General features: G+C 37.2%; 1 protein-coding gene across 3 annotated transcripts in view; it reads left to right on the top strand.

Moving 5' to 3' along the window:
• gba (glucosidase, beta, acid) overlaps nucleotides 1–22,769 on the top strand; it is an 81,329-nt gene that overhangs the window by 3,747 nt on the left and 54,813 nt on the right. For all 3 annotated transcript variants that reach the window (XM_039767057.1, XM_039767048.1, XM_039767040.1), the window contains 5 exons: nucleotides 14,267–14,352; nucleotides 18,381–18,578; nucleotides 18,742–18,888; nucleotides 19,271–19,404; nucleotides 19,684–19,856. In XM_039767057.1, the coding sequence (XP_039622991.1) occupies nucleotides 14,292–14,352; nucleotides 18,381–18,578; nucleotides 18,742–18,888; nucleotides 19,271–19,404; nucleotides 19,684–19,856 (713 nt within the window). In that variant the 5' untranslated portion in view covers nucleotides 14,267–14,291. The remainder of the gene's footprint in view (nucleotides 1–14,266; nucleotides 14,353–18,380; nucleotides 18,579–18,741; nucleotides 18,889–19,270; nucleotides 19,405–19,683; nucleotides 19,857–22,769) is intronic.

The raw sequence follows: 22,769 nt of genomic DNA, 5'->3' as shown, positions 1-22,769 counted from the left end.
CCTTGCTGTGCATGTTTAATGGTCTGCTTGTAGCCAGTGATAGTCCTTATCCCATTCCACATTTCCTTCATGTTGTTTTGTTGTACAGTAATTTGTGTTGAGGTTTGTCTTTGTAGTGGGGTTTCTCCTTATGGAACTGCTTCTTCAATTCTGAATGCACCTGCTTGATTTCATCCTCCTTCATTTCTCATCTTCTTCATATTCAATAGGGCTTTCAAGTTTTTTGTGATCCATGGCCTGTCGTTGGGAAAACAGTGCACTGTCTTTTTGGGGACTGTGTTATCCACACAAAACTCGATTTAACCTGTGATACAGTGGCTCAATTCCTCAATGTCCTGGCCATTTCACTTGCAAACCAGTGTTCTTGAAGACATCATTTAGAGCCTTGTCAGCTTCCAATGTCTATTCCTCTACTGTTCTGGTGGTGGCAACCTCTGGACAGTGGGATTATATGCAGATATGAACTGCACCAAATTATGCTCTGATCGGCCTAAAGGTGGTAAAGCAACAGAGTTACAGTAGACCCCTGTTTGCAGCCTCAGTCATTTGCGGATTTTTCCTTAGAACCTATCTAACAATTGTTAGCGGAAACCACAGATATCCTCCGTAATTTTTATGGCTTTTTTTGTGGCAATACTACAGTATACTGTAGAGAGATCAGGAGGCAATCGTAGAGGAAAACGCGGCTTGGGATGGTGAAAGTAGCCAATAGAATTTGAAACTTGAACTCTGAGCAGTCCCTGCAGTGGCTCTGGTCTTCTGCTGATTGTGCAGGGGCTGTTGAGGTCAAAGGATGTCAGCACTGCTTTTAAAAAGGGGGGCCGGTGACCAAAAGCAAAAAAAAAGTTTTTGTAATTTTTATTTCAAGTTCCTGTCTGTCTGCCTTCTGTTGTGTTACCTGTATTTACAGTGGTGTGAAAAACTATTTGCCCCCTTCCTGATTTCTTATTCTTTTGCATGTTTGTCACACAAAATGTTTCTGATCATCAAACACATTTAACCATTAGTCAAATTTAACACAAGTAAACACAAAATGCAGTTTTTAAATGATGGTTTTTATTATTTAGGGAGAAAAAAAAATCCAAACCTACATGGCCCTGTGTGAAAAAGTAATTGCCCCTGAACCTAATAACTGGTTGGGCCACCCATAGCAGCAATAACTGCAATTAAGCGTTTGCGATAACTTGCAATGAGTCTTTTACAGCGCTCTGGAGGAATTTTGGCCCACTCTTCTTTGCTGAATTGTTGTAATTCAGCTTTATATGAGGGTTTTCTAGCATGCACCGCCTTTTTAAGGTCATGCCATAGCATCTCAATTGAATTCAGGTCAGGACTTTGACTAGGCCACTCCAAAGTCTTCATTTTGTTTTTCTTCATTTTGGTGGTGTGTTTTGGGTCATTGTCCTGTTGCAGCACCCAAGATCGCTTCAGCTTGAGTTGACGAACAGATGGCCGGACATTCTCCTTCAAGATTTTTTGGTAGACAGTAGAATTCATGGTTCCATCTATCACAGCAAGCCTTCCAGGTCCTGAAGCAGCAAAACAACCCCAGACCATCAAGCTACCACCACCATATTTTACTGTTGGTATGATGTTCTTTTTCTGAAATGCTGTGTTCCTTTTACGCCAGATGTAACGGGACATTTGCCTTCCAAAAAGTTCAACTTTTGTCTCATCAGTCTACAAGGTATTTTCCCAAAAGTCTTGGCAATCATGGAGATGTTTCTTAGCAAAATTGAGACGAGCCCTAATGTTCTTTTTGCTTAACAGTGGTTTGCGTCTTGGAAATCTGCCATGCAGGCCGTTTTTGCCCAGTCTCTTTCTTATGGTGGAGTCGTGAACACTGACCTTAATTGAGGCAAGTGAGGCCTGCAGTTCTTTAGACGTTGTCCTGGGGTCTTTTGTGACCTCTCGGATGAGTCGTCTCTGCGCTCTTGGGGTAATTTTGGTCGGCCAGGCCACTCCTGGGAAGGTTCACCACTGTTCCACGTTTTTGCCATTTGTGGATAATGGCTCTCACTGTGGTTCGCTGGAGTCCCAAAGCTTTAGAAATGGCTTTATAACCTTTACCAGACTGATAGATCTCAATTACTTCTGTTCTCATTTGTTCCTGAATTTCTTTGGATCTTGGCATGTTGTCTAGCTTTTGAGGTGCTTTTGGTCTACTTCTCTGTGTCAGGCAACTCCTATTTAAGTGATTTCTTGATTGAAACAGGTGTGGCAGTAATCAGGCCTGGGGGTGGCTACGGAAATTGAACTCAGGTGTGATACACCACAGTTAGGTTATTTTTTTAACAAGGGGGCAATTACTTTTTCACACAGGGCCATGTAGGTTTGGATTTTTTTTCTCCCTAAATAATAAAACCATCATTTAAAAACTGCATTTTGTGTTTACTTGTGTTATATTTGACTAATGGTTAAATGTGTTTGATGATCAGAAACATTTTGTGTGACAAACATGCAAAAGAATAAGAAATCAGGAAGGGGGCAAATAGTTTTTCACACCACTGTATTTGTTTTGTCCTGGATCATTTCATGGTTGGTGTCTAGATTGTCGGCCGTCTGCCTGTGTACATGAGGACTGTAAGTGGATTCATGGCCATCCTGCAAAGAAAGGAGCGCTCCTGAACCCGTCGATTTGGAGCATGATTTCAGGAACTAGCAGTAGGACTATCTTTACATTCTCATTCAACGTGTGGATCTCTAGACTATCTATTTTCATCATTACATTTTATCCGTTGCCGTTTTTCTTGAACGTTTTTCATGATTTACTGTGTGTTTTGTTTGTGCTTTGTTGTATTTAATGTGTAATCACTGTAAGGGGAACAGGGGTCGTATTGTTGTTTTCATTCATTTCATTTGTTTTCATTGCATTCTTTATTTGCTGTTTGATTACCGGTTTGCTTTGTTTTTGTCTCTGTTTGTGAGTGTGTGCGGGTCGGGCCAAGGTTGGGTGTTTCCCTGGAATCTCCACCATAAAAATAAATAAATCACCGTCTTCTTGACGGTGTGAGTCTTGAATGCACCGGACTGCTACGGCATTATTCATTTCTCCTTGCTGGCTGCATCTCCAGCTGAGTGTTCTTGTGTTTTCCATTTTGTTCCTCTTAACCCTTAAACCGCCACAACCGGCTATAGTTGTTTTCCCAGTGCCATTTGCGAGCACGCAGGAGCTGATCAGTCAGTGCTGTACATTCATGGATCAGCCAGCTCATGACCACTGCCAGCCCATGCAGCCCTGCAGCCTCACTGTCCCTGGGATTGAGCCGCTGCAGTAAATTAGCCTGCAAGCATCAGCGCTTACCTCTGTGTGCTTACGTGTTGGCTCGGTGATTTACTGAATTTCATCCATGTTGTCAGTTGCACCTTGTACATATTGTTCCAGTAGTTTTTTAAATAGTTTTTATAGTTCATTTGCAGTGTGTAAAATGATCAGTGTTGCAGTAATTGTGATGCCCTTTGCATGAAAAAAAAGTGTTCCATTAAAATTTCACTTTTCCTTTGTAAATTGTGACATTTACCTGAAAAGTGCAACAAAAGAGTATTTGGTGTCCAGGGATGCATTAACCCCCAAGTTTGTGGCAGTTTAAGGGTTAAAGCCCCAAGATGCCGCTGAAACGTCCTGCACCTTCTAAGGCTTCTGTCAATGAAAACACACTTGTATGAACTGCAGTACATATAGCGGTAACATCGGCATTTTACATTCTAGCACTGTGGGTGACATCAGTACAGTATACAGGTTTACCTTTACATTCTTTTTTTTTTAGGTCATGTTTTAAGCTGAGTTTGAAATGAAAGTGTTTTGGAGGCATATTTAGGGTTTAAACTATAAAAATTGGCATTTTTTTTTTTACCACATCCAAAATTTGTGGTTTTTCACAATTCTCAGGAGCTCTAGGAACGTAACCCCCGTGAATTTTGGGGGTGCACTGTATATGCCTCATTAACATACAAGTCCAGTGTCCCATTTTCTCTTGGTGTACAGTTCACAAAATTGGTGCGGGTGGTGTAAATTGAAACATGGTTAAAGTCCCCAGAAACTGTGATAAAAGCACCTGGATGGTCAGTAGAGGTAGCCAAAATTTGCAGTGGAAACAGGGAACATTAACCAATTCCAGTTTTTTTTAATAAATGGCAAAGTGAGGGCAACTTTAATTTCTTTACAAATCCCTTAATATAGCTTGTAAAGAACATTTAGCCAAAGTTCATAAGCTATATTGTGTGCATAACAATTACTTACGAATGCTTTGAAATCACTTCCGTTTTCTTTGTCTGGTGCCTGCTTAGTCACTGGTATAAGAGAACACCCAAATATGAGTAAAGAGTAAACCAATAGGTGTCTTCAGCAAAAATGATCAGAAAGACTTGACATGCATGTCATATCATCTGACCCCAGGGTTCACCCCTTAAAGGGATACAAGGGATCAAAGTTACTTAATTTCATAAAACTTTGGGGGGAAAAAATGGCAATCTGTAATATAGGCATCGTGGAGTGTGATTTTATGCTTTTCAAGGTTGTTGATCATGAATGTGATATTTTGATGCATGACTCCCAGAAGGTCAAAAATGACAAATTTCAAACATAATCATGTTGGGTGTCATTTTAGTCTATTTCAAGGTCACTGGTTACAAATCTAGTGTTATTTTTCTATTTTTGATCTTTTACTAGGGAGTTAGACCCCACTGGATCCCTATCAGAGGATGAAAAATTACACATTTCAATTGCAATCAAGAATATTTAGACTTTAAACATTTAAATTGAAGCATACATTTTAATTTTTCAAATGAAGTAAATCATTACATTTATTATGAGCACTCTAAATTAGGGTGGCTTATACTTATTCAGACTTTTTTATTTGTAAAAGCTTTCCTCTATCACCCTTTCATAAAACCAAGATGGTATATGCTTCTAGACTGGTAGGATGATTCTTGTAATGCATGTCAGTGTATCAGACAAACTGACTAAAATAGAAATCTGTGACCTTTTGGATTTTAGTCTTCCCATCCCTTTTTTCCATAATTTGAGATGATTTTCACTTTGATCTAGTGATTTTTAAGTATATATACGAAATGTTTGCAACTTTACTCACACTGTTGTCTGATATTACCAAGTAGAAACCCTTTAAGAAGAAATTCAACTTACTAATGAGTCCAGTGCAGTCAAGCAGAGAAAAATCTGTATTTGTTAAAAGTTCACAGCAAAATTAACAGTTGAGAAGATGTTAATTTCAGTAAGGGATTCATTTACAGATCTTCTGTAACTTCTGACAGACTGGTGAAAATGGAAACTTCTGGCCTTCACTCCTGTTTAGAATATCAGGAGTTCCTGTTTGATTTGCTATTGCAGTGTTTCTTAAAAAATGGCAATTGTATACGAGTGCTGGTGCTTGCTGACATCACAGCTCTTCTGTTCTTTTTTTGATAAATGGTATTTGTAGATGCGGTACAAACATAGTGTTTGACATCTTTGTAAAGACCAAAACCGTTTTAGCTTACACACATCTGTTAAACAGTACAGTAACTGCATTTATGCAGAATAAGAGGCATGAATTAAATATGTCTGATATGATGAAATCCACTTTCATTTTAAATTTCTTCAAATTCCTAAGCTAATGTTTGTTTTCCCTAATGCTTCATGATCCAAACTAACTGAAATTCAGATAATGCTTGTACAGTATATGCATATTTTAGCAGCTTTTTTAAAAACATAATTTGGATATGTTAATTTAGCTAGTAGTCTTGCAGTATAAGTGTTTGGGCTGGTTATATTTTATACAGGGATGTTTCATTTGTGAAGTTTTCTTGTTCATTCAGTGTTTTTTGTTTTTGTGTTTTCTGAGAATTGTAAGTTCATCTTATAGGTCAAACAGCTGGTATCAGAACAGGTCATTTGCCCCTCCTAAATTGATTTTTATTTTGTGAATGCATGCATGCCCTGCTTTGGACTGTCATTTTAAAATAAATGATTTCAGTTTTGTACTTCTTGCTTTTAAATGTTTAGACAAAGAGTAATAGACTCTAACTCTGTTTTATTAAGACAAAGTGAGACAAGACAGCTTTTAAGTAGATTTGTTACTACATTTTTGATAGAAATAGTATAAAAATGAATGGTTAAATGAGCATTTTTATAATACACATTTAGACAGAGCAGAAGCTGCATCAAATATTTTAGGAGGTATTCAATGCTTACTATCTAATACTTGCCAAAAATATTTAAATGTCTCTTTTCATTTAACAAAATGTTGTTCATCATTTTCAGCAGACATTGTTTTAAATCCTCTTTCTATGATGGACATCCTTAAAGATGATTTACAAATACAGCTATAGTAAAACTGTTTTTCTGTATGCTAGATAAACTGCAGACTCTCTAAATTGGCCCAGTGTGATGTCTACAGGGTTAGTTTGCTCCCTACATTTAGTGCTACTGAGAGTGGTACTGCCACATGTGACCCTGAACCGAGTATTTGGTTAGAAAAAGAGTTCCTATATAAATGCTACCAAAGAAGGTGAATTGATTCATGTGTTGCACATTGAGGCTGAAATTGGGAATGAGTTAGTAACTTCATTTGCAATTCATTTCCTCACCCAGTATGATAGTGTATGTCTATGGGGAAATCTTTCTAATTGGTGTACAAAATAAAAACACATTAGTTTCTTCCTCATATTTCCATTTTTATTTTGACCCTGACATCTTGTAATTATCTTTATTTAAAACATGGAAGAAATAGTGAATTTATACAGGGGTGCAGTTTAAGGAGGAAATATACTGTACATGTCATTTACACTTGTTTTCAAATGAAAAGGTTTATTTGTCACTGGCAGCATTGTGAGGATTGAATCCACATTGACATTATAAATACAAGTAATTAGACTTATTCTATCTGTTGTTGATAGGCAGTGTTATCATCTGGCAACACAGCCCTATCAGTTGAAGAATTATTGAAACAAGCTAATGGATTTTCAGGCTTTTCCTCTGGGATGCTGCTGCTTACTCTTTTTACTTTCTCTGGTTCCAGTCTTTTTTTCAGTTTTTTTTTTTTTTTTTGCTCCTGTCTGATTTATTTTGTCCCAGTAATTAAAAAATTAATTCAGTAAATCATTGTGTGGCCAAGGATTTTTGATGGTTTTATCCTTCCTGTTTGGGGTGGTGATCATCACAATATTTAACTACAAAAATACTTCCAAGGGAAGGACATACTGTCAAAACTGTGATTGAGGGCAAGGAGTTATATTAGCAGAGATGTTTAGACTGAGGTTGTATTAAATATCAGGTATTGTTTGTAAGGCTGGCCTGTGTGGGGGACTGGCAAGAAAGAAACCAATCTTCATTGTGAATATTCTTTATGCCCATTTGCAGTGCTAATTATATCAGGTTGACAAAATACTACTTTTGAGCTTATTGGCCAAAATTCAAAGCTCTGTTTGTGTGCTGCAGACCTAATGCTGATCATTTCCATGGAAATGATATCACTAAAGTATGATGGCGATAGGTGTTTTTTTATCAGTGGTGACTTGGAAACTTGATTTAATAGAAAACTGTTCATATCCCTGTACTGAAAAATATTGCAAGGTTTCATCCAGCCACCCATTTCCAAAGCTCCTTATTCCTATTTAAGATCATGGGTGGGGCAAAACATATCCAACAATATTGCCTGCAACATAGGATGCAGCCCCAGAGAGGACAACCCCCAAAAGGATCTAGACAAGACTGAGATGTGATTTTTGGTTTTATGAAGCTATAAAACAGCAACTTATAAGCGCTCTACCTCTGTTTGTCATTTGTCAACAGGTCGGTTATTCCAAGCAACATTGGAGTTGATCAAGAATAAAACATTAATATGATTGAGATTATCTATTTGATGGCCTGATCTCCATAATATTGAGAATATGGAGTATAAATTGAAAGATTCTTTCCAAAAATACTGACCTGCAAAGCAAGAAAAGCTAGAACAAATCTACCAAGATGAATGGACAAACTCATTTTAACCACAGCGCAATACTAGTGGGCATATATTTAATGCAAAGCATGATCAGAATAGTATGAAATAACCATTTAAGTTTTTAACTTTTAAGATATCTACTGATAACTAACTACTCGTCTTTTATAATTTTGTCATCTTAAGCATATGAATTTGCAATAAATAATGTGCAGGTATTTGTAATCCAGCAATATTGAGCAAAATTTTCAAGTGGAAAATCTTTAAGTAATAATACTGTGTAATTCATTGAGAACAAAATAATATAACAAAGGACCAGGAAAATCAAACTCTCCAACCCATTGAGGGGTGGTTTTAGCATTATACCGAAAATCACAGTCTGATCCAATGTGTGTGAATTTCATCATGGCAACTCATTATGTGACTCAGTAGTGTGTGTGACCCCCATGTGCCTTTATGCACTTCTGACAATGTCTGGGCATGCTCCTGATGAGATGGTGAAAGGTGTTGTGGGGGATCTCTTCCCAGACCTGGATTAGGGTATCAGTGAGCTCCTGCACAGTCTGTGGCGCTGCTTAGCGGCATTGGGTGCACTGATGTGTAATGTCCAAGAGGTTCTCAATTCGATTCAGGTCTGGGGAACATGGAGGCCTCTTCATTCAGGAACTGCCTACACACTCTGACGACATTAGGCCAGGCATTGTCCTGCACCAGGAGGAACCCAGGGCCCACTGCACCAGTCTAAGGGTTGACAAAGGTGTCGGAATGAAATGTTCATGGCCAAACAGCAGATAGGGTATCATGGCCTAGCTTGTGGAGGTCTGTGCGACTCTCCAAGGTATGCCTCCCCAGACCATCACTAACCCACCGGAAAATTGGTCATGCTGGACGATGTTGCAGGTTGCATAATGTTCACCACTGTGTCTCTAGACCAGGGGTCTCCAATACATTGCTCGCGATCTACTGGTAGCTCACAACCCCTTTCCAAGTAGCTCGCCAAAGGTTTATTGAATCCTACATAAATTTTAAAATTTGATTAGTCAAATTAGGGGTGGGCGATCTTTCCAAAAAATCATATCACGATCCTTTTAACACAAAATCACGATCCACAATCTGAATTGCAATCTATCTTTTCAATGTGGCATACACTTTATACAGAATATCTGGGCTCAAACTCATCAAGACCTAAGTGACACTTTATTTTAAATATGAAACAAAGTGGAATTCAATTCGTCTCTCGTTTGCAAGCCAAGCGGAGTTAAGGAACAAGCTGGAGAGTGAGTGAGGAAGACCCCTACCTCCAACCCATTGCGTAGATCTCAGATTTGCGCAAATAACCACAAGAGAACTATGACACATAGCGAAATTAGAGAAGTCGCAAAATCAGCTGGAATGTTCAAGCAAATTACAGAAAAATCTAAATCCATTAAATAGTTCTCTTGAAAAGCGGACAGACATACAGACAGACATTTTATATATTAGTAAACCTTCAAAATAATGTGCAGTTAAAGTCTCAACCGCATTCTCAGCATTTCTGGAGCTTAGTAGAGCCAGATAACTATAAGAATCTTCACCAAGCAGCTCTGAAAATGTCTGCTTTGTTTGGGACTACATACCTGTGTGAGTCTGCCTTTTCTGACATGAATGTCATGAAATCCAAGTTCATAACAAGACTGACAGATGAACATTGAAATGGCTCTATAAGAGTGATCCTAAGTGGCTACACTCCACCTTACACCTCTCTTGTTGACTCTATGCAGTGCCAGTCATCTAAACACAAACTAAAAAACACATCACACATGCAACTGGACATGTGAATACTTTTGTAAAGTGAAACAGCGACATGTAAAAAAATGACAAATGAATAAGTAATATCTGTGTATTTTTAATTGCATTGTTTTTATTTTGACAGCTGTGGACATGTTGGACCCGGACACCAACAGGCTGACACAGATAGTCTTCAATAACACACATTTATTCACAACCGGTAACCCTAAACAGCACACAATGTACCAATCACCATAAAGCTCGGTCTCTCTTGACTCATGTCTGCTTCTTCGGCCGCCTCCAACTCCTCACTGGCAAGCTCCGTCCTTTGCCCACCCGACTCCGGCTTCCTGATTGGAGTGAGGTGGTTGCAGGTGGCCCCTGAATAACATCCAGCAGTACTTCTGAGTGTCAGAAGTGCTACAAGGGAATTCAATCCTCCTTCTGGCAGCACTCCCAAGTGTGGCAGAAGTGCTGTATATTCAAGTCCAGGGGCTATGCAGGGGCTCCCTGGCGGTGGCCACGGTGGAGCATTGTGTTAGATCCCCCGTACAACCCAGGGGCATTGTCCTCTTGTGGCCCCAGGAAAATACTGCCTTCCTTCTGGTATTTCCGTACGTTCGTCATCCCGGTGGGGCAAGGTCCCTCCCTGGACATTTGTCACACAGCATTCGTGTTTTAACTCTATTAATAGTGTGACTACACTAGAAAATGCATACAGACATACAAAATGCTTAGGATAACTAAATGTTTTTTGTGATGTTTTAATGCAAAATGTGATTTGTGGACACCAACATTTTGTAAATGTCCAGGAAAAACAAGCTTATTCAGCTTGTTTGGATTGAAATAAGCTATGAGAATAAACGATAGAAAACATGAGTAGGTCTCGGCCATTTTCATTTTATAAAAGTAGCTCACAGGGGAAAAAAGGTTGGAGACCCCTGCTCTAGACTCTTTCACATGTGCTCAGTGTGAGCCTGCTCTCATTTGTGAAGAGAAAGGGCCATCAAGCTGTCGAAGTCGAAGCTGCCAATCGTGGTATTCTCTGTCGAATGGTAACTGAGCTGCACAGTGTGAGCACAGATCCCATTCAAGGACATTGGGGCCCTTGTGCCAACCTCATGGAGTCTGTTTCTGGTAGTTCAGAAACATCCATGCCAGTACTCAGCTGGAGGTCTTTTGGTAGGGCTGTGGCAGTGCTCCTCCTTCTTCACATACAGGTGCAGATGCCAGTCCTTCTAGGTTAATGCCCTTCTACGGCCATATAGAGCAATTGTCTGTGGCCACCACCTCCAAAATCATTCCCTTGAGTTGACTTGCTGTTTCCTCTCCAGTGCACAAGTTATCACTTTCATTTACACCAAAGCAGGTGAAAATGATTCTCAATTCTCAATCGCTTACGCTTCCAGACTAGAGAGATTGATATTACTGAAGCTTAATTGACTTGTTCTCAATTTTATTGAGAAGTGTAGTTGTGAGCTGGTGACTCTGAGGTAGGATTTAGTTTCAAGTACCCTCTGACTCCATCACAAGTAGTGAAAAGCTTAAGCAGCCTGAAATAACATAGATGGGCATTGGGTCATTGTCTTTGATGATCCTGTTTCAAATTTGGGTGGACTGATTAGTTAATTCACATATGCAAATATAGTGATGATGTAAGATGATGGGACCTTCTCACCTTTTGTGATAGAGTTCCTTGATCATCATCATCAGGTCCTTCCATGAAAACCCTAAATACAAAGAGGACTGTTTGACTTATCTTAGGTAGATTGCCCAGAGGGGACTGGGCGGTCTCTTGGTCTGGAACCCCTACAGATTTTATTTTTTTCTCCAGGCTTTGGAGTTTTTTGTTTTTCTGTCCACCCTGGCCATCGGACCTTACTCTTATTCTATGTTAATTAATGTTGACTTATGTTTATTTTTTATTGTGCCTTCTATTTTTCTATTCATTTTGTAAAGCACTTTGAGCTACATTTTTTTGTATGAATATGTGCTATATAAATAAATGTTGATTGATTGATTGATTGATTGAGGGTTTTTTTTTTTTTTTGCCTTTTACCTACTGGGACCATGCATTTCCCGCAAATGATACTGTTGCTCTGAGGACATATTTGTTGCCATTACTTTTGACTGGTTGTGTTTCTGTGCTTTTTAAGCAGTGTTGGTATCGATTGATAATTCTGGCACAGGGGTTTCAAAATTGGTCCTGGGGGCCCACTGTGGCTTAAGGTGTGTGGTCTTTTGTTTTGTTTTTGTTTTGTTTTGTTTTTTTTCATCAAATCAGATCCTAATCAGTGGCAACAACTGATGGCATTGATCTCTTTAAATTACTTTTTTTTTCTCTTTTGTTGTACATTCAGAAGAGCACAGCAGCATGATTTTTACAAGACATTTAGAAATGTTTCTCTTTTGTTGATTTCATTATATGTTGCCCTTTCTTTGTACAGCTTGCTCCCTTCATTGTATCTTAATAATGATAATTTTAAATAAGTAGACACCCAGGCAAATGCTGAATCATGAGACTGCAACTACTTTAGCATCAGGCCCCACTAATTAGTAAATAATAGATTCATTAAACAATTAGAACACCTGGAAAAGTGAAAATCAAGATGAAAATATTGTTAAAGAAAAAATAATTATTCCCATATACTGTAACTCTTTTTGAGTTTAAAAAAAAAAAAGTTATGAAAATATAGTAAGCAAATAATCTGGGAAATAACAGTTAAGTTAATTAGTCCAATTAAAAACAAGTTGGCTGGAACAAAAACCCGAAGCCACAGTGGGTCCCCTGGACTGCGTTTAAGAACCCCTGTTCTAGGATATTCTGTATAGTCTGCCCCCAGGAGAGGCAGTTGCAAAGCTCTCAGTGGATGTGATATGGGACAGCATTCAAAATCTGACTACTTGTTTACAGTATCTTAAATCACATTATATAGTCCAGTCCTGCATTAATAAACTTTGTTCTCATTGTGAATCCATTGTGACATTCACCCTGATACTCACTCAATCTCAATGTGATATTTTTTTATTTTATTTACATTTTTTTTTTTAATAATAGATCACTGCTTCTGGTGCAACATTTGACCTTCATGTACATATTTACCTAGTAGCTGCTTTATTTCATGTTGAGTGTAAGGGCTCATTTATACTTCACGCTCAAAACAGGTACGCACATGTATCATGGCTGCCATGCATTCCCAGCATTCATTTGATGTGTCCTCTGAGGTGGACAGCTCTGAATGGGGTTAGGGTACAACATTGTATACACTCATTTATACACCAATACTGACAATAGGCTAATTAAAAATTACCAGTTAACTCAAATATTTTAAGAATGAAGAAACCCTGAATAGCACCCATGTAAAACATGAGAAGAATATGCAACTCCACTGCACACAGATAGCAACTGGGCAAGGTATTTGAGTCCAGGATACTGGAGTCATGAGGTAGTAACTCTAATCGCTGTGCTTCCCAACATAAAGTATTTGATTAAAGTGGGTAAGTAAATTTATGTTAATTAGAAAATGTCTTTAAATTTATTTGAAAACACAGCTTCACATTATCTTTTAATAAATTAGTATATTACTGTTCTCAAACTGCATTACACATAGTTTGGTATTTTATTTTTTAAATATTGGATAAGATGCTCTATTTTCACAGTACCTTTTTTCCATGTAGCATGCAGAAGTTATTAATTGTTGAATGCTGGTAATAGATTTAAATGTACTATCTTTACAAAAGTTTATCCCACAGAACTTATTTCTCTGTTCTATTAAGCAGATTGAAGTGTAAGAAAAAAAAAAGCAGCACGTAATTTTTATATATGTATTTCAATGAAATTGCTGGAAAGACATAGAATGTTTTATGTTAACATTTTTTTGTGATTATTAACTATTTTAATGGAACAAAATGGGCATGCATGAATGTCCTGCTTGATAATGTAGTACAGAGTATTTAATTTCAATTAATGACAGGTCATATTATTATGATATTTTTATTTCCAAGGGTTTGGTCTAAGCTATTCACATTCACTCTTTTTATAACTTTCTACCTATGGACAAGTTTAATCATATTAACCATGTTACACCTGCAGGTGATTTTTGTGTTGCCTATTCATGTGTAGCTTTATATTATTCAGTTGTATCACTGGCAACAAATAGTAATTAAATTCAGCAAATTGGAATTTTAATAGAGCTCTGTATGTTTTGTTAAAATTAACATGCGTGGCTGTCAAAGGTTTGAAATAGTTTCTGTTCCTAGTTCTAATATAGAAAAAATATAAAATTAATTGTGTGAATTAACATTATCAAATATTTTTTATAAACCATGTATTTGCTGAGACCCCAGTATATTTTGGTATATAAGTCATTCTGGCTTTGGCTTAATTTTGAAAGTCAAACTAAATTGTGCTATTTGTGAAAGAATACACTTCACGTATAATAAAAAATAATAATTTGCAATAAATGTGTGGCAGCTGTATTATGGCAAACACCTGTATTGCTCTGTGCAATTTCCTTTTTGAGAAGGATTAATCTCAACTTTAAAACAAATGTTTTCTTCAGTTATTGTTCCCACATAGATGCCACAATGCTGTTTCTCATTATTGTGAGAACTCTTCTTCTTCTGGAAGCTGTAACCAGAGTTGACGGTAAGATATTTCTCATCTTGATGTAGATGTTAATAGCTATGGCCTTCTAAATGCCAGTCTTAAATTAAGGATGCACTCTACTGTGCATTTTCTTAGGTTCTTTCATTTATTGGGGGCTTTATAGCTGGAGATGCATTTCCTTTGACCCAATTTAAAGTTAAAGAGTTGAGACTAAAAAACTTTACAGGAAATAGAAGTTGGCCCAGTGAAAGCTTTCACTTACGGTTTTTAATTTGGTTATACAATTTGTAGGTCAAATATACAGCCTGCTGCTTATTCCTGAAATGTAGTAATATGTATGTGATTGTGCTATTTTTAAACTGCCACTCTGAGCTAATAAATGTTTACTTAAAACATTGCACCGCTTTTTTTTTTACACAATATGAATTAGATTTTTTCCATCTAGAGGGAAAAAGTCTTGAATATCTTTTTTAGAGTTTTTCTTTCTCTAAACAAATTATAGTACATTGGGTTTTCCCCGTGAGCACAAAAAAAGATGTTAAGTGCATTGACAAATATAAATTGGCCTGGTTTGAGTGAGTTTCGGTGTGTGCATAATTATATCCTGCAGCAAACTGAGCAAACTTCAAATTTAGTTCCTACCTAATCCCCAGTTTTCATGGCACAAGTTTCACAAAATCAATGACTTGATGGATGGAGGCCTGCTATGACTGATGTCCAGATTCCTGCCAGATTGAAAAATAAGCCTAGTGCATTATTTGATTATCTAAGAGATGCTGCCGCAGTTTACCCATCTACATTTTGTTTTTTAAATTACAGGATCACGAAGACCTATAATTTTATCCTGGCAGCATCAGTCATAAGATAACAAATGGTAACACTTTAGTTTAGGTACTGCAAAAATGCATCTATTAGTCATTTCCTCTTATGTGACAAGACATTAAAGGCTTCTTCTGGTCTTCATAACATTTATTAAACATTAGTAGATAGGTTGTTCATCTCCGTGCAGTGTGGCATATTTACATTATGGTAAAATTACTTGATAATATAAAGGATTCACTTATAAGCCCTTAGATATTTAGTATACTAAATATGTAATTTCAAGAGAAATGTGTTTCATTTAAGCTACCTCAGAGCAATCCAAACTGAAGTTTTGTTACTTGGTCACAATGCAGGGATGAATAAGCACTTTGCTGATGCTTTGTAAGTGCTATGAAGACCCAAAGAAGTGCTTGTTAAGGTCTTGTTACATAACAGCAATTGATGTATTTTTACAGTACCTAAACTAAAGTGTTATGTGGCAAGTTTATATATAATTGTCAATTTATTGCAGGATATATTCATGCATATATACATAGTTTAGAATATTAGAAAAACTTGGACAAGAACAAGCCATTCAGCCCAACAAACCCCTCCAATCCTGTCCACTTAATTCTTTCAAAATAACATCAACAAGTTGAAATTTGAATGTTCCCAAAGTTCTACTGTCTACTGCACTACTTGGAACTTATTTCATATATCCGTGGTTCTCTATGTGAAGAAACACTTCTTGATGATTGTTTGCAAAATTTATCCTTAACAAGTTTCCAACTGTGTCCATGTGTTCTTGTTGAACTCATTTTAAAGTGACAGTCCTGATTCACTGTACTTCTCTTAATCTGCTTTTGCATAAACAGAAAAGTTTCAGCTCTTTCAATCTTTCCTCATAACTCATCCCCTGCAATCCTGTAATCACTCTAGTCGCTCTTCTCTGGTCATTTTCTAGTGCTTCTATGTTTTTTGATTTTTTTTGTAGCCATGAGAGCAAAACTGTACATAGTACTCCAGATGAGGCCTTTCCAGTGTGTTATAAAGCTTGAGCATAACCTACTTTGATGTGTACTTTGCATATCATGTTATACAACCTTCTTATCCTTTTGAGTCACTTCTGAACACTGTCTGGAAGTTCATAATGAAAGTCTAGGAAGTACTTTCAATTATCAGACCTCATTATGTGTTCAAATTTACCATTTTTAATGCCTATTTTACATTTACTAATATTCAGTTTCATCTGCCACCAACCTCCCCAAGAGTGTATGTAATGACTCAGTGAATTCTAGATTATCTATTTGCCAATCTACCCAGCTTGGTATCATCTGCAAACAACCAGCTTATTTATATTCCATCTTATTTAAGTTTTATATAATAAAATAATACCAGCAGACATAGCACTGACCCCTGAGGGATACCACTCTTAACTACAGTCAATTTTGATAAGGTTTCTCACACCATCATCTTCTGCTTCCTTAGTTTTCGTCAGTACTACACCCATCTACACAATATATGCTGAGTAGCCACCTCTTTTTAATTTGATGCCTAACTCCTCTTGTGGGATTTTATCAAATGCCTTCTGTATGTTAATATGCACCATTCTGATCCAACATTCCTGCATGTTAGTATAACACAACCTCCCTCTTCTCAGCCTATGGTGACTGTTCAGTAAAACTCCTGTTCTTGCTGTGTGTTGCTCAATCTTATCCTTAATAATTGTTTATATTTTACTGTGATGCGTGTTAAGCTCAATGACCTATAGTTACTTAGATCTGCATGATCACTCTTTTTATATAAAGGGATAAGGTTTGCCATTTTCCATTCCTTTAGAATTTTCCCAGTGTACAATGGCTTCCTACAAAATGTGTGTCAAGGGTTAATATATGTACTCACTAACTTTCTTAAATCACTCGAGGATAAATTATTACCTGGTCTTAGTGGTTTGTTTGATTTCAGTCTATTTAATCTGAGCAGTACTTCACTCTATAATTTTCAATTCACTGAGTACTTGGTTTTTAATTATTGCTAGTAGGTTATCCAATGAAAGTTTAAGAGCATCTGCGATTTCACTGTCTGTATATTTTAATTCCCCTTTACTACTCCTGATTCATGTTACCTCCTCCATGACTGTTCTTTTTCTACTGAAATAGTGAAAAAATGTCTTTGGGTCTCCTTTTGCCTTTTCTGCAATATTCCTCTCTAACTGCCTTTTAGTTTGCCTAATATCCATCTTGGTGGTTGCCCATATGCTCTAATATGCCCCATACAAGTCTTAAACACCTTATACAGAATCCTGTCAACACCTGAAGTGACTGTAATCAGTTGAGCCCTTGAGCAAAGCCCTTAATCTGCAGTTGCTTCGTCCTGGGTATGACGTTAATCTGCATCCAACCGTGCAAACAGGTCCTCCAATTTACACTGAAAACTTGGGGGTTGGTGGCAGGATTGGCACTAAAAAAAAAAAAAACTTCCACTATTCCAGTGTAGTGCTGAACTGTCACCTGCTGCACTCAGGTCCCAATCCAGTTGGTTCATCGTGTGGTGGGTGCTGCAACGTGCTATCAGCACTTGCTCCCAGGCCCCCTCTCTCTCTTTCTGATTTGCAACTTTTTTTTTTTAATAAATCTCCTTACTTACCCACTGCAGAGCTCCCACCCCAATTCCAGATTTTGTGATCTGATTGTGTCCTGCATTATATGTAAAACATTTTGCTGATCCTCAATTGTCCCCACAGCTAAAAGCCAATACCAGCCATTTAAACTCTGCCACATCTGTTCAAAATGTGCCCTACCAAAGTTAAACTTAACAGGTTTAGTGTTTGCATTCACAAAATTGCAAAACACTGATAATTGTATAATATGGTTTCTTCACCCTAGTGGTTCAGTTACCTATACACTCTGTTATATCCTGCTTATTGCAAAATACTATTCTCCCCCCTCTGTTGGTGCTTTAACATACTGACTGTGTTTTAAAAAAAAAAAAAAAGTCACTAATTCTGTCTCACTCCTGCTGTTGTACTCAACTATTTGCAAGGTTAGCCCAGTTAATATTCAAATAGTTAAAGTCCCCGATGACTATAATATCCCTTACTAAATATTTAGAATACTAAATCTATAATATTTGCTCATAATAGGTAAGTTTGGAATCACCAGTAAGTGTAATGTGCAAGTCTTTGGGATAAGGGAGAAGAGCACTAGTGATAAATTGCTCATAGCTTTTGACTAGGCTGTAATTTTTTTTTTCTTTCATCCCTCCAGGAGGAAATACAAACCCCTGTATACCTCAAAGTTTTGGTCATGACTCAGTGGTGTGTGTGTGCAATGCTACCTACTGTGACACTGTAGGACCCCTTAACCTTCCAGACAAAGGTCAATATGTCTCTTTTCTAAGCAGCCAGACAGGTGCACGTTTAGAAAGGCAGATTGGAGACATTCATAGAGTCCTTTCATACTCAGGTATGTCTGTTACATGTGTATTATACGTTGATGGTGTTATGATAAAGAAGCTAATCAGAGGGCTCCTTGCTGGAAAGAGTGATGGTGTTTGGGGTCCTTGCATACTGTTATAACTCTTGCGATTCTAATGATACTTTTTACCTTATGTTATTTGTCACCATAGGGCTGAAGCTCACTTTCAATACAGCAGAACGTTTTCAGAGGATCAAAGGGTTTGGAGGTGCAATGACTGATGCAGCTGCAATCAATATTATGTCTTTATCGCAGAGAACACAGAATAACCTGCTGGAATCCTATTTTTCTGAGCAGGGTAAGTATACCCCTGATCTACAGGCTAATAAGGGTATCATGTATCACCATTACTAGACAAGCTTACAATTGTGCTCTTGCCACTCGTACTATAGTACATTCAAATCTGTTTTTTTTTGTTTTTCTTACAGAGTAGCAAACTACTGTATATGGTTCGTGCTAATGCATAGATTTTTATATAAAGTCCATTGATGTTGGACAAGTTTAATATTTAACATATTAACTATTTTTAGCTTTGCATTTAATGTTCTACTTTAGCAGTGTAGTTGTGCTTACATAATAATTTTTATACAAAAGAAGTTAATGCATCAGACTTTGTGCTTACTTTGAATTGCATTCTTACTTATGTTCAATCCTAAACTTAAAATATTTATCATTTTCAGGTATTGAATACAATGTAATCAGAGTTCCCATGGCCAGCTGTGATTTCTCAAAGCGCTTGTATACATATGCTGATGTTCCTGAAGACTTTGAATTGAGAAACTTCAGCCTTGCTCCTGAAGATACTAGATTTAAGGTTAGTAGCTAATCGTGCACACATGAAAAAGAGAAAGTGCCATTAATTCTGCTGTGAAGTCTGTTATAAAAGTTATCCACATTGTTCCATTCCTTTTATGTTTTCCTCTGTATAGAGTGCACACATTTTTTTATTTTATTGGAATCATTCCATACAAATCAATCAATTTTTACAAAAAGTAGGATTGAGAACACACATTTGCTTGCTAAATTCCTTAAGTTGTTGATTATGCTTTGCTTGATCTATCTTCCTCTTATCTTTTATTTTTCAATACAACAGATTCCTTTAATCCAGACGGCACAGACCTTGTCAAAGCAGCCCCTCTTGCTTTTTGCTAGTCCGTGGAGCTCTCCTGCTTGGATGAAAACTAACGAGGACCTTATTGGCAAGGGCATGCTAAAAGGAGAGCCTGGAAATAAGTACCACAAAGCATGGGCACAATATTTTGTAAGGTAAGAAATTTAACAGCACTAGGGAAAGGTAAATCACATTATTTTCACTTTTCTGAACATTTCACATTTGGGATTTGAGTAATGGCAGAATTTAAGACTCAAAGCGATGGCAAAGCAAGTGTTAATGCTTCTTGTAAGTGAGACAAGCCATTTAAAGTTGGAAGGACATTCTTTTGCATGTGCTTTAATATTTGGCTTTGATGATTTCTCTGATGTCTTAACACAAAATCTAATATTCACTTTCTTTACATATGGTGGAGGATTTCATTGATTACAGATTCAGTCCTTTACAGTTTTCCTTATACCTTTCCTATAATTAACATTTTTTTTTCTTACTGACCTTATTTATAACTGCCATTTTTAAATATATAAGAGGTTTCTTTGGTTTGAGTCATGAACCAACCCCAGAACACTGCCCTATTCCAATTCAGAATGGATTGCAAAAAAACAACTTTAAAATAAAGCATTCAAGTATACAGGTACAGAAAATTGTAAAGACAATATTACATTGCATGACTTCTATCCATGGGGTATGTCAGACTTTCCATCTGCAGTTGTTGATCTTCTCAGTTTGCACTACTGAAAATTTTTGGGGATTTTAAGTTTAGTTGGGATGTAGCGGGTTGGAAAATGACTGAATGACTGACCCGCTTGTTATGTTGACTTTCCAGCACCGTTATGACTGTGGTGTTTTTTTTTTGTTTTTTGTTTTTTTTTACAGTCCTAGCCTTCATTTACCATGATCATAGCAACTTGGAGGCAGTGGGTGGCATGCTTCCATGAATGCCAGTCATGTAGTTTGAAATTCCCAGCTTCTCAGCTTCCCATCTAGTCCACAAATCGCCCAGATACCATCAGCAAGTTTGATTTTTGTCTTTAATCACAGGAGTGGACTGCATGTATATGAGAGTGGATATCCAATGAATAATGCAGTAAAGAGTATTAAGAAATGCATGTATATGGACCTTGCAAACAGATGTGAGACTCGTCTGTCTGAAGTCGCGTGTTTTACATACCACGGCAAAATGGAAAAAAGATTTTTTTTAAAAATTGCATTTGAACATACCATACCTGTTAACCCTTAAATAGCACTGGCTGTGTTAGTCAGCCTGACATTGGCTGTCAGAAAAAAAGGAAACCTTCGGAAGGAGCCTACTGGTGCAAGTACACTAATGTATGTTTGTTCGCACATTTTTTTAATTTGCATGCGTACTGTATACTCTTGTTTTTTAAAATTTCAGATTTTATAAATCCCTTTTTTCAGGTTGATTTTCATATACATTCAAATCCATGAAATTTTGAGATCTATTAGTTTGTTTTATGAGTAGCAGCCCCCAGATCTGTATAAGTATTAAGAAAATGAAGTTATTTAAAGAAGTGAGCATAAGGAGCATATGTCGGATGTAATAACTTGGCTGAATTGGAAGTCGAACTAATTTTTATGACATCAAACAGGTGAACAACAAAAGTAAACTGCAGTTTACTGAGCAACACAGAGTCATAGAATGTGCGTGTGATCTGGTTCATTTAAAAGTTAGGTAACTATCAGTATTCAGTTAATCCATATTTATTGTATACTAGTTATCCCCCTCGACTCTGCCCCGCGTATTAGTGAAACAGGACAGTGAGGAGGTGCCCTGCACTGCTCCCCACTCCTGACATCACGCTTCCCCTTGGCCCGCAGCCTCTGTCTCGGATTAGCGCGAATGTATCACTCCAGAAAGTCAACTATAATTCTTAGCATGATGAGAAAAGTTGTAAAATCAACCAGAATGTTAAAGCAAATATAGCGAAGAAACCCGATCTAAATCCGTTAAGTAGTTCTCTCGTGAAAAGTGTACAGACATACAAACAGACAGTTGTATTTTATTTCTATATATACTACGGGGCTTTGCTTGCCAACATCCCTAACCCCATCCCCAAACCACCAGCGCTATGAATGCACCCCAAGGAGACACAGCCGCTCCTCCAAAACCCTTGTTAAATGGTGATACAATGGGAAACATATACAGTTTTTGGTTTACCTCCTCTTTGCTTGATCAGCTGCTGGATTGCTGCTGCAATGCTGCGTGATCTGCATTTCGTCTCTCTTCTCCCCCAGACATCCTCAAACACTATTCTATTTATTTTCGCTGTTACGTCATTTCACCAGGTCATATTTTCTGTTTGTTAGCACTAATGCGATCTTTACTCTCCTTTTTTTGAGACTTTCGAATTTTCCTACTTCCATTATCTCTAACCTGCTCTGCATGTTTATCACGGGATTTGCTTACAAAGGTTGTAAGTATGACGTGACTTGACCGTCTCTCGGGATGTGAAAGTGTCTCTGTTTCTCTTCAAAAGATCATGTTTTTTTGTTTTTTTTTAAATAATAGAGAGATATAGTGTATCAAATTATTTTGCATTTAGTTAATGAACAGAACAAGGCATTATGATTACCCTATTTATATTTTAAAGAGCATAATTTCACATGATGCAGGATATTTTGTTGTGACCGTTTTAAGCACTAGCATCTATTTCCAGATAATCACAAATCACACATAGCAGTCTTGTTTTTCACTGACTTTAGACATTTTGGACTGAAATGTACAGTTAAAATTTATTTATTTTTAATTGCCAATTCTTATTGGCACCCTGAACCCTCCATGGATAAGCTGTAAAGTACATATCCATTAAAATACTGCAATGCAGGAGTTACACTGGAGGTTGTAAATCTTTTGTCTATTGTTACCATGAGTCTTTTTTTTTTTTTTTCTCCCTCAATTTAGTTGAAGTTATTCTGTTACTGTTTTAATTATTAAAAGTAAATTGAGTTCTCCTACAATTCCTTTGACCCATTCTGGTTATAAATTAGCTGATACATAGTTATAGTCCTTTTTTGAGTACAATTCTAAAAATATGAGCTCCCTGTCT

Source organism: Polypterus senegalus, chromosome 1, assembly GCF_016835505.1.
Source record: "Polypterus senegalus isolate Bchr_013 chromosome 1, ASM1683550v1, whole genome shotgun sequence".
Taxonomy (NCBI): Eukaryota; Metazoa; Chordata; class Cladistia; order Polypteriformes; family Polypteridae; genus Polypterus; species Polypterus senegalus.
Note: the sequence above shows the minus strand (reverse complement) of the source record. Positions and strands in the feature narration are given on the sequence as shown.